Here is a 19043-nt window from a genome sequence, read left to right as displayed (position 1 = left end):
GGTGCACAAAAGACGTTCTAAAAAATTTAATACTAGCATACAAAATACAGAAAAAATGTGCAAAGAAAATGATAGAGTTCTCGGACTATGTTTTGATTATATGCAGAATATTTCGTTGCCGTCTATTCCCGTACAGGATATTTTTTACTTACGTCAGCTTTCTTTATTTCCTTTTGGTATTCACAATCTAAAAAATGGAAGTGCTCAGTTTTTTCTTTACCATGAAGGTCTGGCTAAAAAAGGGCCAAATGAAACATGTTCTTTTTTATTCAAATATATAAAACAAAATGTTCCTGCCAGCGTAAAAGAACTTCATCTCTATAGTGACGGTTCTGGGGGCCAAAATAAGAACAATGTTATGACTCGCTTTTGTCTTGCTCTTACTGACAGTGGAATGTTTGAAAAAGTTGTTCACAAATTTCCGATTCGCGGCCATTCATTTTTGCCGTGCGATCGTGACTTTGGTTTAGTCAAACGCAAACTAAATCGCATAGACAGGCTGTATACACCCATGGAAGTGTGTGAAGTAATTTGCAATGCTGCAAAGGGGCAAAAATTTACTGTCGAAATGGTCGATACTGATGATGTGTTAAATTTTAAAAACTGGTGGTCCAAGTACTATAAAAAAACTTGCTTTTCCTTGGAGAGCAGTGCTAGGTCTATTCCACGTTCAAAAAAAGAGTCATTCGCAGTTTCCACTTTTATGGAGTTTCGCTACAATCATGAAAGGAAAGGAACTGTTGAAGCCTTAAAGTATATTGATGGAGTACAAAAGAGTTCTTTTTTGTTAAAAATTCCTGATGCTGGAATTGTTCAACTGGCTAATGAAAGAGCTTATCCGGGGGAAAAAATTCCAATTAATATAAAAAAAATTAATGATATCAGGAAAGTAACTGGTTATATTCCTGAAAACTTTATGGACTTTTATGAGAAAATACTGGGCTGGCCAACCACTGATGCGGAAGCTGAGCATGAATAATAAAAGTTTTGTCTTATAGATCATTGAAATGTGATTTTTTGTTTCATCAAAAATGTTTAATATGTTTAGTTCTATATATTTGAGAATAAAGTTTATCAATGATGTTGTTTTTTATTATAAATTTAGTAATATAATTTACAAAACGAATGATTTTATTGAAGTTTTTAAATTAATTCGTTAAAGGATATAAGTCAGATCAACAATATTATAAATAAAACAATATTTGCTTTAAAAAAAAATTGTAAATAAGTAGAAATAGTACACATTATACGAATTGTAACTATGCCCCAAAAAAAATATATATATTTTTATTAAGTTAAAAATATAAACACTTTTTTTCGATTTTCTCAAAAAGTCATTTTTGTGACTTAGATCTCATCACAAATAAGCGATTCACTTATTGTGCAGTAGGCATGATAAACTATGGTACAGTTTCCCATAGTTTTTCCGAAAACCTCGGTTTTCTTGGGCACAACTTGTAATCAGCTCTTGTCCCCCTGTTTTCACCTAAAATACCTGTTTTGAGGACTGAAATTAAGATTATTTACCATATAAAGCTAAACGCATCATCGCAGGTATGTGCACGTGAATTGTGTGCTCCGAGTTTAACAAGCTGTCTCTTAAGACTGAGTGGACTGTTTTATAAGTAAGTCGAATAAGTTGCTGTTAATACTTGCGGGTAAACAGTTTCTTGACCACTCTCCCTGTAGATGTATAAAGTGTTATTTTAATTAAACCTAATTATAAAATTGACTGCAAACAGTTCTAGGGTAGTGAATTTGTTTACCTGTGTTGGAACTACATTCCCGATAATTGTGCAAAATGGAAGATGTAACAAATAAGCAGCTATTAGTTTTACTAACCCAAAATATGCAGTCTATGAAAGTTGAAATAATACAAAACCTTGGCACCAAACTAAACGAAAATATACAAGCTGTTAAAAAACTCGAGAAGGAGAATAAAGCACTCAGAAACAGAGTTCAGCAATTAGAATCTCAGAGTTGTTCCAAAAACCTAGACCTGTTTGGCATTAAGCAAACTATTCATGAAGATCTTGATGCTATATTATCAAAATTTGCACAGACTATGCTACATATTAATATTATATCCCAAGAAATTGATGAGGCCTTTCGGATTGAAAGAAAGAAAGAAAGAAAGAAAGAAAGAAAGAAAGAAAGAAAATGTGTTATATTACGTAAGACAACAAAATCTTGTGTACAAGCATCCTAAAAACTAAAAAATTCCAAATTCACTTTAAATTTCAAACAAACATAACTTCTAAAACACTTTACCATAAAATTCACACACATTACCAAAATTAATCATAACAAAACAGATTGAGAAAAAAAAGCATCTTTTTGATCAATTTCATTAAAAAATAAGTAAAGCTGTCAATAAAACAGAATTTAGAAGAAGTAAATTACATTATTTAACAGGAAACAAAACTAAAACACTAAAATGATGTCAGAGCACAGGTTAAAAGGTATCATTGAAAAAATCGTCAAGGCTATAATATGCCCTGGATAATCAAAGTGATTTTAATTCCTTTTTGAATCTCTTAACTTCTAAAATTTGTCTGATACATAGAGGAACATGGTTGTAAATTTTTTTGCTGAGGTATATAAGTGAGTTCTTCGTGAGGGAGGATGTAGGGATTGGTAAGGGAAAATCGTTAACCTGGTAAGTCATATGAGCAGTGTTAGAGGGAGGTTTAGGACATTTATGAATAAGAGTAGCTGTTTCTAAGATAAAAAGAGAAAAAGGAGTTAGGATTTTTTGAGATATAAAGAGAGGTTTACAAGAATCTCTTAACCCAGCGGAACATAGGTATCTAACTGCCTTTTTTTGAATCACAAAAATTATGTTTAATAATCCCTTGTTGCTTAAACCCCAAAAAGGCAAGCCATAACGAAGGTGGGACTCAATAAGAGAAAAGTACACTGAACGTGCAACTACCCCTCCCAGCTCATGCCCCGCCATTCTTACTGCAAAGCATCCAGAGGATAATTTTGATGCAAGATTTAGGATATGATCTTCGAAGCGAAGGCGACCATCAATGGTAATACCAAGGAACTTACAGCTTTCTTTGTTTTGCAAGGGGGAGTTTTCACTAAACATAAGGCCCTGAACGTCACACTTAAATCCCATATTGGAAGATCTAAAAATAATAATAGAGTAAGACCAATATTAATTAAGTTTGTAAGTATGTTAAAAGCGACGTATAGACTAAAAAACACTGATTATGCGATCTCAGAAGACCTACCTAAAGAGCTACTTAATGTAAAGAAAAAGTTCCTATTTTATAAGAAGTCTCCCAAAAACCAAGGGTACCTCCGTTAAGTTGAAAAAGGACTGTCTAATAATTGATAATAAAACATGGCGCCTGCAAAAGTTTGTTCCAAAAAATCCTGAACCATCTGAATCAAGCCCTGACCTACCACCAATTGAAACTGCACTGCCTAATGCCCCACCAGATGGCAGTAAGACAATCTTGGTAGCCAATCCATTGGAACAACGTTCATCGAAGGGAAAAACGTCAGTTCCCGAAACGAAAACTACAAACGCCAGATACAATTTTCGTTCAAAAAACTAAAGCAACCCAACATAATAAAATACGAGGTACGCCGAAAAGATGGAAGTTCAGGTCAATTTATCGCGTGGAGGCGGTGTCCTTCTGGCTGTCAAAAATCCAATAGTGTGCTCAACAATAGACACTACGTCACCCTAATATTACAAGGTTATATGTAACAAATATGATAATTTAGGAAAAATCGATTTAAAAAAATTGACTTACCTAAAACGCAAACGATTAAGTACTTTTCTGTTTTATTAAACAAGAAAAATTAAATGGACAGTAAAAATAAATTATTTTGATACAAAATGCCAAAAAAAAAAACATTTTCTTCAAAAAATAATTTATTGAAAAAAAAAACATAGGATTCCGTTATATCCAAAATAAATTTTCTTTTTTCCAAATGTAACATAGAATTTTGTAACACAAAACTAGTATTTAATTTAACATACACAGCAAAGCATATAACTTTTATTTACGGCTAAAAATACTTTGATAGTATTGCCTGTCCATTTCGTGAATCCATTTATACATAGACTTTATTGCCTCCACTTTACTTGATGCAAGGGGAATAGCTTTATCGCATCTTTTTAATTCCAGTGGAATAATTAGTTGTTCTGTTTCAGCTGTAACATGCCCCTTTCTCAATTTTCTTTGATTGACAACTTTTGAAAATGGCACAGCATTGTAGTTGACTTGGCTTGAAAAAGACTGAAAGTCTATAAAATCTTCTTGTTTCATTTGGATAATTGTATATGGATTATGGAGGTTTACTTTTAAAAGATATCGTAAAAGAGATAAAGGAGAATAGGATTCTACCTTATTTAAGAGTGCGGTCCACCACGTGACAAAATCGGTTTCGAAGCGCGACAGTAGTTTCGTGGCCGGTGCAGCTTTCGCTGAAAGTAGCAACACTGGCTGCCGTAATTACCCACTCCACCGTTCCCTTCTCACTGATAAATCGAATCTCGATTACCAGGGACGCAAATCAACTGGTCTTACTTCTTGTTAGGTTCATTAACTACTTTTTATGTTATAAAGTTTTACATATGTACCTACAGGGTGTTTCGGGAGGAAAAGGAAATATTTTGGGAACATGTTCAGAAGGTCAAAATAAGATAAATTAACTCATATGTTTTAATCCGATTCTCAACCGTTTCTCAACAGAAATAATCAGTTCTGAAGTTTATTTGTAAGATTGTTGACAGTTTTGTTGAAACGTGGCATGAGGATTTTCATCTGACCACCGATGTTCATTGTGTCGGTTATTAATTCCATTGCGGGGAAAATGAGCTTCATCGCTAAATAAAATGTATTTATATAGGTCTCGATTTTGTGGGATCCATTCACAAAATTGAACCCTTAAGCCAAAATCACCCTCTTGAAGATGTTGTACCGGTTGAATATGGAAAGACCTAAAACCGTTTTTCCAAAATGTTTTCCGAACGTCCACATGTGATGCTAATTGAAGTTCTTTTGTAATCCGCCTCTTACTAACACTCGGGTTCTCTTCAGCCATATCCAGAACATTTTCTTCATTTTCTACATTTAGTCCGCCTCTCGTTCAACTTTTCGATTAGGAATTCTTCGATTTGGAAAACCACGTCGGTATTCATCAACAGCACGTAATGCGCTACCATTACAGAAACCATACAGGAATATCATGTGAGCATACTCCCTATGGGTGAATGTGTGAGGCATTACGTAATGGAACTGTTTGCAACGAGCTTTCAGGCTAATCACGCGCAACTGGGATATACACCAAACTAGTTTCAAACCATTGCAAATATCGTGCTAGAACAAACCTAATGATTATATTGTACTATAATAATATGTTTGATTCTTCTGCTTTGTCTCTAAGTGGTATTCCTTTTGGATAAAGTGGATCAACTAATTCCGGTAGAAGACAATGTTCATAAAAATATTTTAGTTTGGGCAACATTATAACTCTCCAAAATTCTTCATTACGAGAAATCTGCAAGAAAAACGACTATTAAAAATTATAAGGCATAGCTATAATGAATAATGGTGATGTTTCATATTTTAAAAATCATAATACATTTTCCAAAAAAGAAATACATTATGTAGTAAAAGTAAGAGTTAAAATTATACCTTTATCGCAATATTATTGATCTTATAACATTTTTTTAAAATATTCTCAACGAAAGTTAAATTTTAATACTGTTAAAATTACGGATTATCGGTTGAATCAGAACTTATTAATATTTCAATGATTTACCTTCTCTACAATTAGTCCAAGAGGGCTCCATACTACAAAGAAACAGAATTTTGTTTTTGTAACTTACAACTGTCCCTGGATTTGATAGTAATAGTTGTGGTTCCTTTTTAGATGTAAGGAACCATTTTCAATGGTAGCAAATGTTTTTTTAAGCAAGTTTTTTTCTCTAATTCCGTTTCAGGACTAATTTTTGAAATTACAAATGGGCATTTAATTTCAATAATTTGAACGGAGACTCGTACTTAAATTTCTTACGAAATGAACTTGGAGGTCTTTTAGAAAATATACCAGTAAATGTTAAGCAGAACATGCAACAAACTTTTCAAGTATATCTGAACTCCATTCCACATACCAACTTATTACCCTTCAGGTTTAGAACAGCTAGCCCTAATGAGGTCATGGAAGCCATTGATGAATTAAAAAATAGCCACAGTAAAGACTCTGATGGAATGAACACAAAAATTATCAAAGCTATAAAAAATGAAATTATCATTCCCTTAACTAAATTAATCAACCACTCAATACTCACTGGCATTTTTCCAGCAGCATTTAAAACTGCAAAAGTTGTACCTCTTTTTAAAGGTAAAGGATCTGCTGATGACTATAATAGTTATCGTCCCATCTCCCTCTTACCTATTCTGTCTAAAGTGCATGAACGAATCTTAAAAAACCAGATTAATGACTATTTTGAGTCAAATCAGCTCTTTGCAGTAACTCAATTTGGCTTCAGGAAAAACAGGACAACAACTTTAGCTATAGACCATTTTACAAGTAATATCCTGGAAGGATTTGAAAAGTTTCTTGATACCTTGGCCTCGTTCCTGGATCTCACAAAGGCTTTTGACTGTGTGACACATAGCATTCTCCTAAAAAAACTGGAAGCCTACAATTTTCACCGGGAAGCAATTAAGATGCTTGAGTCATACCTGTCGAATAAAGTTCAGTTTGTTGTCTTTAATCAGAATAAGTGTGATATTAAGCCTTTGAAATATGGAGTTCCACAGGGGTCTGTCTTGGGACCCATACTATTTCTTATCTACATAAATGATCTGGCCTTTTCACAGGGGGGCTCTGTTAGCACTGTTCTGTTTGCTGACGACACAACTTACTATCAAAGTTATCATCCTTCAAATATCATTAATTTAGATCTCCAGACCCCCGAGAATAACCTCTTTCAATGGTTCTTGGCAAATCGTCTTTCTCTCAATAGTTCAAAGTCACAAACACTTAACTTTACTTTGCGGCACAATACATTGACTGAGCATCCTGCTTTTGGAAGCTGTTCAGATGAGGCTAAGTTTCTTGGTGTTCACCTTGATCCAGGATTGACTTGGGAACAACATATAGTCAAACTGTCTAGTAAACTGTCCAGTCTGTTATTCCTCTTTAGAAATCTAGCGGGAATTACTTCCTTGCAGGTCTTACTTACAGCATATCATAGTAGTTTTCACTCACAGCTAACTTATGCCATACTGACATGGGGTCATTCCTGCCATATAGATAAAGTATTTGGGCTGCAGAGAAAGTGTATTCGTATTGTGACTGGTCAGGGTTACCGAGATGACTGTAGGGAATCTTTTCGGAAGCTTAAAATATTAACTTTGCCGTCCGTGTACATTATGCAGTGCCTGTTGCGTGTTCACCAAAATCTGGATCACTATAGAACCCACCTACATTTTCATAATTATGAAACTAGGAATTGTAATGAGCTAGTGCCTGAGTTTAGTCGGCTTGAGAGATCAAGAAATGGAACCAGATACTTTGCACCAAAATTTTATAATTGTCTTCCAACAAACATTAAATCTCTTAGCCTTCCGCAGTTTAAAAAACAAATAAAAATGCATCTTTTGAGGGGTGCATTCTACTCATTTGAGGAGTACTTCTCATCCCAATTTTAATTTTAATCTTATGTTAATATTGTCTTAATAAGAATGTATGTTAAGTGTTTTAGGTTTAGTGCAAATATTGTGATTAGGTGTTATATTTTATCTGCTTTTGGGCAAAACTTGTTAATTTGTATTTTATCTTTTATCTTTATTTGTAAGTAAGTGACTTGACTTGTAATAATGCATTGTATGTATATTATTATTAATAAAATACTACTACTACTACTACTACTACTACTACATGTATTTTATGAGAGCTACATGTCCGCACATTTTTCTCGACAGGTACGCAATTATCTTGACGAACAATATCCAGAACGTTGGATTGGCCGTGGAGGACCTTTGCTTTGGCCTGCGCGTGGTCCAGACTTCAACCCCATGGACTTCTGTATTTGGGGATATTTGAAATCAATTGTTTATGATGGTCCTATAAATAATCTAAATGAACTAAATGTTAAAATCTGTAAATATGTTAAAAAATAATGAGGATCTTCTTTTTAAAATACGGCAGATATAACAATTAACAAAAGTCGTAATATTTTTTTAAAAATAATCTTAGGTATTAATTTTATTTTATTTAGGATTGCATTGCTAAAAATCTAGTAAATTTAAATCATATTATGAAAACCTAAAAGTGCGATAATGTTCTAAAAAAGTAAAAATTAACGCAACGAGCGCCCTCTACCAAAAACACGAAAACTGTATAAAACTCCAAGTCACCCGTCTCAAATAACTTTAAAATTGTTCAATAAATAAAATCGGTTACATATTTCGCTCTTATTACGAGCCTCTCTAGACCATATACAAATTAGCAATATGAAAAATTAAAGAAAAGAAACTGACAGTGATACAAAAATATGCTCGTAAAAGAGCCAAACCGGTTTTGTTGTAGGTAAATGTAAACCATAATTTTAACATTTACCTACTATAACATTTTAATTAAATACTGAGATTGCTACCTTGGAGTTTTATTCAAACTTAGAAAAGATTGCTTTGTACTTTGTTTTAAAACCTCTTGTCTTTTTTTGTCCATATTTTACCAGTTATGTATCAGTTCGACGATTCCCGAATTCTCCAATGTTGGCCCATAAATTTGGGACACCTTGTACACTTATTAATTACAAAAAAAAAAGCATTATACTTACCAGACGTTTTTTGAAACACGTCTTTTACTTTTACGAAAAGTAGCTAAACCTAAATGTTTTTTATCCACAACGTTTCATTTATTACGACCCATAACGAAAATTTTTAAACAACGACGAAAGTACAAAATACAATGCACTAATAAAATAAAGGAAAATAATAATTGCGAATATCACTTAGAATAAAATCAAGACTACTTAGCACTATCCGATTATCGAAACCGTTTCGACCAATGAAAGCTGACCGGCAAATATTGCGCGTCCTAAGAAACAAGAATGCTGTTGCCAGATCTGCCTAAATATCCTATGTAGACCCAATTTTTAGCCAAAATATTATTATTTTTTGGGTTAGGTTTTAAAAGAAACCAAAAATGTGTACAACATATATATTTCGTGTGTTATGTTTTATTAGATTTAAGGAACAGGGGATGGTCAATTTTTCATTATTTTAATAAAAAATAAACATTGTTTTTTTTTATTTTTAATATAAGGAGCTAACCCCGTTTTACGCAGGTAGACCGCCCTCTTAATAATACAACAGACTTCAGCGTCATATCATATTATATTATAATAATCTTTTTTTTTTCTCGCATTTCCCGCGGCCAGGCTGCCCTTACTGTCGCCCCTCGCTTCTGCCTCCCTAATTGCACATTTTTTTTTTCGTGGTTTTTTTATAATCGATGAACTGTCCTTTTTGCCATACTTTTTTTTCATAAAATGTATTATTTTTTTTCCTTATTTTGACAAATAAACGATTTGTATTTGAAATAATTTAAAATGGTTACATTAAAACTATTTTAAATAAGAATGGTTGTATTTCCTCCCAGATGATAAATTCTTAATAAAAGTGAAGTATAGTTGTTCACCTCAACTTCTTCTTTACTACAGTATTATTTTTCTTTAGAGTTGCAGCCAAATTGGGCAAAGAAATGTTCGAAGTACCAACCGGTTGGAAGTATTTCGGTAATTTGATGGACGCCGGACGTTTGTCCCTTTGTGGCGAAGAAAGTTTCGGCACCGGGTCCGACCACATCAGGGAAAAAGACGGTCTATGGGCCGTTTTGGCCTGGCTATCAATCATAGAACATAAAAATATGGGCGTGGAGGACATTTTGAAGGAACACTGGAAGCTTTATGGCAGGAACTACTTTACCAGGTCAGTCCACAACAAATAAACAAATAATCTTTATTTAGCACTTGGCTAGTTATTGAAAAGTAAAGAATTTTACAAAGCGTATTGTTAGTTACAAAAAATAAGCTTTATCTTATTAATATGTGTCCTTTAAAAATGCACAGTTTTATTAAAAAAAATTAAATTAGGTGCACTCGTTATTATCTCTGGAAGGGCATTAACTCCCTCATAAAATAAAGATTTTTGTAAGGCTGTCGTTTTAACTGACTGTACGTTATAATTTTGCCTCAAGCGAATATTGTACTCATGAAAACCTGACCTTTTTTTTAGAAAATCGTTAAAATATCTTGGTGATTGCTGATGCTCTTTTTTATATATTAAAACAAAGTTTGCCTTTTTAATGACCTGCCCGACAGACAACCAGTTTAATGCCTGTAACATGCTTACTGTTGGGGTATATTTATTACAATTAAGGATAATGCGCATTACCTTATTTTTCTGTATTTGCAGTCTATTTATATTTTCCTGAATACAAGGTATTAATAACGAACAACAATAATTAAAGTTGTGTTATATATACAAGTGTTTTTGTCCATTGTGACAAATAATTTGAAATGCGATGAGAAAAACTAGTTTTTTATATAGATAATCTACCTGATTAGAAAAACTAAGCTGGGGATCCAAGAAAATACCTAAATATTTTATTTCAGAAACATCTACAGAGTTCAATCTACAGAGGACAAACATTTTGATTTTCCAAAACATACAAAAATAAAAAAAAAATGTACAAAACATGTATACAAAAAAAAAGAACTTTATTTAAGCCAATGAATTTCTAATAGCGTGTGTTACCGCCCCTGGCTCTAATTACAGCTTCCATTCGTCTTTGAAGGCTTCTAAACAGGTTCTGGAGGTATTCTTGCGGCACGTTTGCCCAGAAGTCAAAAAGACCATTTTGAAGATCATCTAGTGTTCTTATTGGTGCTGAATGTTGCTGAATTTGCCATCCTGTTGCCGTACCTGTCAGCATTTAGTCTTCCATCATTCACTGGTACTAGCTCCGTGCGACCCTCAAAAGAAATTCCTCCCCAAACCTTTGGTGATAGAGCCACCACCAAAGCTTTCAGTTTGACAAAAATTAACCTGATCGTGCCGTTCACCACGTCGCCTATATACTGGTACACGCTATATCTGATGAATATAGAAAAAACCTTGATTCATCCGTGAATAATATATTGGACCAATCTTGAATATTCCAATTTGCGTGTTCTCTAGCGAATTGCAATGTTGCTACTGGATGTTCTCTGGTAAGACAAGGACCTCTAGCTGGCACTCTGGATCGTAAACCTGCTTCTCTCAGCCTATTTCGAACTGTCTGTAGGCTTATTCGGACATTACGAGCAGCCAACAGATCTGTTTGCAGTCTTCTAGAGGTGGTATGCCTAATTATTAAAGGCAGTCTGGATAGTTGTCCTGTTTCTTGGTAGCGATTGGAACTCTGGATATTGTACTTTGTTGAACTCCCATTATCCGAACGACGTATCTTTGACTGCGGCCATCTTCTATGAGCGCAATCATTCTAGCGGCTTCTTCATTAGTCACATGTCTTGTTAAACGTTCAGGCACATCCATTATTAACAATAAATTTAAAGTTTCACTTTAGAATAACAGTATTTGCTTAGAACGTTTTCAATCTCAATTCATTCGCCAACACAGGAATACTCTACGCGAGCATTTTTGCTTCAAAAAAATATGTAAGAAATTCCGATAATTGTTTGTCCATGGTAAGAAACCAGAAATATCTTTTAAGTTGATGCATATACAGATTGTCCCAAAAAATATTAAAAATATCTTAAAATACTAGTGATGCGATAATTTTTGTGGGGTGTGTATTTGATATTTCTCTAAAATTATTGCCTGTTACACAAATAAGGGTATCATCTGCAAATAAATTAACAAATGATTTTTTTAATGCTACATAAATGTCATTAACATAAGCAATAAAGAGTAGAGAACCCAGGGATACTCCATTCATTTTCCCTTTTACTTGAAAGCTTTCCGCCTACTTTGGTCATTTGATACCTGTCACTTAGATAATCCTTTATCCAATGCACTGCTACTTACACCATACAATTCTAATTTTCTTGTAAGGATACCACGATTAATTGTTTCAAAGGCACGCTGCATGTCGACAAACACGCTAAGTACCTCATTTATCTCCTTACGCCACATTGCACACACATATTGTAGAGCCGATTCACAAGAATGTTTACTTCTAAATCCAGACTGTCCCACAAATAATAGTTGATTACTCTCAAAATAGTCTCTTAGTTGTTGACATACAATAGTTTCAATAATTTTATCAACTACAGGTAGTAAATTAATTGGCCTAAATTCGGCTTGAGTCTTAGGTTTGGAAACCTTGGGTATAGGAACTATAACACTGTTTATATTAAGAAGAGGATAGCCTATTACACAAAAGGGCTTCTTTACTGATTTGATATTTTGCGATTTATCACTAGCACCTTTATTCTTAAACCATATACAGTTTTTTTAAGTTCCGGAAACTAACAGGTTTAAAGTTAGCAAAGCTTTGACCACCATTTTTTTCTATGTTAGCATTCCAGTCAATTGAATCGGTCATTTGAGAAACAGCACATGTCATATTTTCGGCCATTTTGATTTTATACCGATAATGCAATATTTAAGGGTAAATACATCGTTCCATACAGTAACATCACTTGTCCGATAACATTCGCACGATTTTATTCTCCTCCTAATATTCGATTCCGTTTAGTAACAACACAAGTCAGTGACATGTGCTCTTTCTCAAAGCATTATAAGTAGTGCTATTTTTTGTTTTGTTGTTTGTTATTGAAAGCCATGCCGTCAACAAGTGGTAGTGACTCTGATAGTGCTCCGACTATTTTAACAAACAAGAAGGGTAAAAGAAAGTTATACAAGTGTGAAATAATAAAAAAATGCTAGACTAAAGGGTGAAGAATATATTAATTATAAAGGTGCTGTAGTTTCTACTAAAGAACAGGGTGACAACTGCGGGTAAGTTGTTACGAGTTTTGAAGGTTAGGTTAGCTTTTGTTAAGTACATTTTTTTTTGTAGATGTAAGTTAAAGTGTTATAACCGATGTTCCGAAGGTGACCGTCAGGAGATTCTTCAAAAATTCAGGCTTTTGGCAACCAAGAATGAGCAGGATGCATATTTAATGTCTTGCCAAAACGTCAAAGTTAAAAGGCCAAGGAATATAGAGCGAGCTAAACCGAAATCTTACACATTTAAATACTTTTTAACATCCTCATCTGGACGAATCGTGGTGTGCAAAAAGGCTTTTATTAACATTCACGCAATTACACCTGCTAGAGTTCGACGTCTAACTAAGTTACTTGTAGAGGGCAAACATCCTAATGACAAAAGAGGCAAGTGTATTTCTGGAAATGCAATTCCAGGAAATATAGTTTGCCAGATTGAGGATCATATCAGGAGCTTTCCTACGAAAATTTCACATTATAGTAGCAAAGAAAGACATTATCTTAACGAGAAACTTAACGTGAAAATTATGTACGATTTATTTAAAATGCAGAACCCGTCAACCAAAATAAAATACAAGTTCTACTTGAAAATCTTTCAAGAAAGATTTTCCGTCTCTTTTGGACGACCGCAAGTGGACACCTGCTGCAAATGCGAAGAACTAGGTGTCAAAATAAAAAGTCCCTCGCTGAATGATACTGCTAAACGAACCGCTGCTGCGGAATTAGTGGCGCATAAACGCAGAGCTAAGAAATTTTGTAACAAACTAAAAATGATGATACCGTCGTAATAACATTTGATTATATGCAGAACCTTCAATTGCCACTGGTTCCAGTACAAGAAACTTTTTATTTAAGACAGCTTACTCTTAATGTTTTTGGAATAAATTTAGCTGGAAAACAGAAAGCCAAGTTCTACCTTTATCATGAGTGTATCGCAAGAAAGGGTTCCAACGAAGTAGCGTCATTTCTTTTGGACTTTTTGCAGAATGAAATTCCAGTCGGGACTAAACATCTACATATTTTCTCCGACAGTTGCAGTGGTCAGAATCGAAACCATACTATAATCAGATTTTTAATGGCGTTGGTGCATACGAAGCGATTCGAAACCATTAACCAGTATTTTCCACAACGAGGACACTCTTTTTTACCAAATGATCGAAATTTTGCAACCATTAAACGAGTGATTAAAAAACATGATAGAATCGACTCAATAATGGAATACGTCGAAATGATGGTCAACTCAACAAAAAAATCGAAATATTTTGTAAAACTTGCAAAAACTGAAGATATTGCTGATTTTAAAGGTTGGTGGCCAAAGTTCTATAAAAAAAACACTTTGTCCATTGAATCTCTTGGTAGAGGGACCAAAAATACACATTTCAAACTTCACGCATTTCAGATATTCTTCAAATGAACCTGGCCTAGTTGAGGCGTTTAATTTTATAGACGGGATTACAAGCCATAAATTTAGACTTGCCACTTCCAACTTATTACAACTTCCTACCCCTGTGCAACAACCAGCTTATTCACAAGGAAAGGTTCCGATAAATTCAAAAAAAGTTGAAGACATAAAGCGACTTTTTGCATACATTCCAGAAGAACACCACAGCTTTGATACAGAGATAATAAATTGGCCGAGAACTGAAAATGAAGATCATTAATTAGTTTTGTTTTTCATTTTATGTTTTTTTGACGTATTATTCAATAAAAATATATCCTTATATTCTGAGTTTTTATGTTCATTTCAGAAACATCACATGTTGCGCATTTTCAAATCCCCATATTTTTTTTCAGATTCTTCTTTAAGGTTTAAATATTATTGTATTATGCCCGAAATCGAACAAGTTTTTAATGCTAATTATTTAAAAATAATTTTTTAATCTATTCTTTGAGGTTTTTAGTTTTTCTTATTTTCTGTAAAATGGTTTAAAAGTGACATGTGCTGTTGCTCAAATGACCGATTCAATTTTGTCTATACTATTTGAAATTTCACCTATGCTATCAGCTAGTCTTATGGTTGGAACCTTTGGTGTGATGCTCAAATTACGAGACAGTTTTAGCACTAACCAAAACTCTTTATTTTTAATCTCGACACGTGTTTCGCTAACAATGTTAGCATCTTCGGGAGAAAATTAAAACTTTTAACTTTTTAAGTTTTAATCTTTGCTATCAGCATAAAAATTATTAAAATTTTCTTCCATTGGTCCATCATACTTTTCGCAATCTATATTAGTGAAAATCTATTTGTCCACTGTTATTTCCCCTTTTTTGCATCTCCTTTACACCTGTCATTGTTTTGATCATAGTATTTTGTTGTTTCAGTGCATAATAATGAACTCATTACGCTGAGTCTGGTATTCTCTCTAATATTCATCATTTCTTGTCAATATAAATTTTGTATAGGTATGCTCTGTCTCTATTTCTTTGTGCCTCTGTGACTGCTCTTGTAATCCACGGATTTTTTGTTAAGGTTGAGATGTTATGCTTCTCTAATGAAAAAACTTCTCTATTACAAAGCAAAATAATAGACGAAGGGTCCTGTTTACTTCACAATCTTTATTTTAAGAATTCCGACGCCTTTTGGTTGTTAAACCATTGTCAAGTAGAATATAAAAGGGTGTTATTAAACTAATAAATGAATTAATAACATAGTAAAACTTACATGATATTATCACAAAATGTCCATAAAAAGGTTAAAAAACGGCACACACATAACATTACAATACATCAATCTAAAAACATCTTATCACACCGTATTTAAAAATAATAACGGATTGTGGTTTTTAAAAAATTCCTTATGGGTATTACATTATACACAGATATTTAATACTATTACGAATAGAGACATCTAGGATTAAACGCGGTTAATAGAACATTTTAAAAACAGTAAATTCACAGGAGTGTGGTAAACTACTTAAATAAATTTACAATCTTGACGCTTCTCGGTAGTGGGCGTTAATAGGTTCGTTCAGACAATTAACTTGTGTATTTAATTCTAATATATTTAATTTTTTTGCTTTTATTTATGTTATGCAAAACTTTGAAATAGTCGTCTGTATTAAATGAATTACCTGTTTCTCATAGGTGCAATCCAAAGGCGGATCTTTTATCACTACGCGACTTCTGAGAATTTAAATGTTCTTTAATTCTTAATTTGAAATTTCTTGGGGTTGTTCAGTGCAACAGTAGAACCCATTTGAGTATAGGAACCCATGTCCGGAAATGTGTCACTACGCCACTACGGCCCTAAGACGCGTTTAAATTTAGAAAAAATAATAATTACCTAAATAGGATCTGATGCATTTTTTTTTTACCTTTTGTATATGATACCATCACAACAATTGTTTAAAATGTCTTCCCCCAACCTCAATACACCGATTTAAACGCCGCACATGATTTCGGCGGACTACACTAAAAATTTGATCCTCGTTTTGAATGATTTCAAATGCTGCTGTTATTCGTCCAATTAAGTCTAGCTCTGATTCTACTGGAGTTTCGTAGACTAAAGACTTTACATGTCCCCACAAGAAAAAATCGAGCGACGTTAAATCGGGGTGACCTAGGAGGCGAAGAAACTGCTCCACCTCTGGCAATCCAGCGGTGCCCAAACCGCTGAGCCAAATACTCGCGTACTTGTACAGCAAATTGAGCCGGCGCTCCATCATGCTGAAACCACATTTGCTGTCTAACGTTTAGTGGAACATTTTCAAGGAATTCTAGGAGAACTTCCTCCAAGAAACGCAGATAAATAGGTCCTGTTAACCGTTCCGGTAGAAGGTATGGCCCAATTAAATAATCATCAACAATGCCTGCCCATACGTTGACAGACCAACGATTCTGATGTTTTCTTGGAAAAATTGCATAAGGATTTTCTTCGTCCCAAACATGGCTATTCCTACTATTAAAAATACCGTCTCTTGTGAAAGAGGCTTCATCGGTCCACAAAACATATCGTAAAAAATGTGGTTGTGCAATGATGTGATCCAGAAGCCATCGACAAAATTGAACTCTAGGATGATAATCGGCTGCAGTCATACCTTGATCTTTCTGGAAGTGGTAAGGATGGAGTTGTTGCTCGTGTAGTACCCGCCAGACAGAAGCGTTACTCGTATTCATATTCTTAGCGACGTCACGTGTGCTATTTGATGGTTGATCGGCAACTCGCTGAAGCACCTCTTCTTCAAATTCGACCGTTCTTACGGTTCGAGCAACACCAGTATCATGCATCTTGGTGTTAAACATGTCTCAGCGAGCCGCCGATAAACCGCAATAAACTTTTTGTATCCAGGATACTGTCGTTCGGGATAACATTCATGATACAACCGCGATGCTGCTCGTGCAGTGCAGTTTGTTATGCATATCCGCCAATTCTTGATTGGTAAAGTTTTCCATTAGCAGTAAATGTTTAAAAATTGTAAGCTATAAAATTTTTAAACATGACATTGAGAATTGACATTGATAAGCATTGATTTTAAACAATTATTGTTATGGTATCATGACAAAAGGTAAAAATAAATGCAGCAGATCCTATTTAGGTAATGTTTTTTATAAATTTTAACGCGTCTTAGGGCCGTAGTGGCGTAGTGACACACTTCCGGACATGAATTCCTATACTCAAATGGGTTCTACAGTTGCACTGAACAACCCCCAGAAGTTAGATCCCATAGTTCTGAAACACCCTGTATAAAAGGGTGTTATTAAACTAATAAATGAATTAAAAACATAGTAAAACTTACATGATATTATTACAAAATGTCCATAAAAATGCGTTTTTGTGTGCCGTTTTTTAACCTTTTTATGGACATTTTGTAATAATATCATGTAAGTTTTACTATGTTTTTAATTAATTTATTAGTTTAATAACACCATTTTATATTCTACTTACATAGTTTTCGCTTGAAAATGGTTTAACAACCGAAACGCGTCAGGATTCGTCTATTATTTTGCTTTGCATAATGGTACTTCACCCTGGAGAAATTTAATTTATCATAAACAAAAAATTAATAAATAATTTATCAAAAACTTAATTTATCATAGAAAATTTCCATTTATTATTCTATTTCCCTAGATATGACTATGAAGAATGTGAAACCGATGGGGCAAACAAGATGATGGCCCACTTAGAATCCCTGCTGACCGACAACAGTTTCCTCGGGAAAACTTTCACTTCCGATGGGAAAACTTACAAAGTTTCCAAGGCGGATAACTTCTCTTACGTGGATCCTATTGACAAATCGGTAGCCAAAAACCAGGTGAAATTAAATTAATTAAAAAATACCCAAATAACATTTTTATGGGAGTAATTTTTAGGGTATTCGGGTGTTGTTTGAAGATGGTTCCAGATTAATTTACCGATTGTCCGGCACCGGAAGCAGTGGCGCCACTATAAGGGTTTATATTGAATGTTATGAAAAAGATGACGTACTCACTGATGCCCAAGTAATTTATTTATATCATTATTGTTTTTACTTATTGTTATTAATTAAAATGTGTTTTCTGTAGGTTATGTTGAAACCTTTGGTCAATATTGGTCTCGAAATATCACAATTGAAGAAGTTTACTGGACGGGAGGAGCCCACCGTCATTACATAAGAACCAGTTTAGTCAAGATTTAATAAGAAAAACACTGTGAAAATATTATTTGAAGCTTTCGTCATTTATGAACAATTTGGTACTCTGGTTTACTTATAAGTGAATTTTTTTTCTAAATGTTATATTTATTGTATTTTTATATTCTTGATTAAGTTTATTTGCGTATTTCATTATATTGTTACTACACTGTCCTACTTATTTGCAACAAGAATAAAATTTTGTTAATGTTATTATTATTGAATTTGTTTAATTTTTATTGCTGATGTCATCACTTCCCCACGCCGTGCTTCTTTTTAGTTACGTAACCATTATTTTATGCGAGTTGCTACTAAACGGCACTAACTGCATTGGAAACCATTTCCAATCTCGTAACAATTTTTAAAAAAGCTGTAGCTACAGCGAGTAAAAAGATGCCATTTGTGGTTAAACAACACTAGTTGAAGTCATGGAAAC

The 19043-nt window shown here is 33.8% G+C and overlaps 1 protein-coding gene across 2 annotated transcripts in view; it reads left to right on the top strand.

Moving 5' to 3' along the window:
- The window catches only part of LOC126733643 (phosphoglucomutase), a 55409-nt gene extending 36583 nt beyond the window's left edge, over window positions 1-18826 (top strand). For both annotated transcript variants that reach the window (XM_050437038.1, XM_050437039.1), the window contains exons 7-10: window positions 9723-9974; window positions 18067-18250; window positions 18309-18437; window positions 18501-18826. In XM_050437038.1, coding sequence (XP_050292995.1) covers window positions 9723-9974; window positions 18067-18250; window positions 18309-18437; window positions 18501-18590 — 655 coding nt within the window. In that variant the 3' untranslated portion in view covers window positions 18591-18826. The remainder of the gene's footprint in view (window positions 1-9722; window positions 9975-18066; window positions 18251-18308; window positions 18438-18500) is intronic.
- Window positions 18827-19043: the final 217 nt, after the last annotated feature.

The sequence above is a fragment of the Anthonomus grandis genome, chromosome 2 (genome assembly GCF_022605725.1).
Source record: "Anthonomus grandis grandis chromosome 2, icAntGran1.3, whole genome shotgun sequence".
NCBI classification, from domain to species: Eukaryota; Metazoa; Arthropoda; class Insecta; order Coleoptera; family Curculionidae; genus Anthonomus; species Anthonomus grandis.
This window is presented reverse-complemented; position numbering and strand designations above follow the sequence as displayed.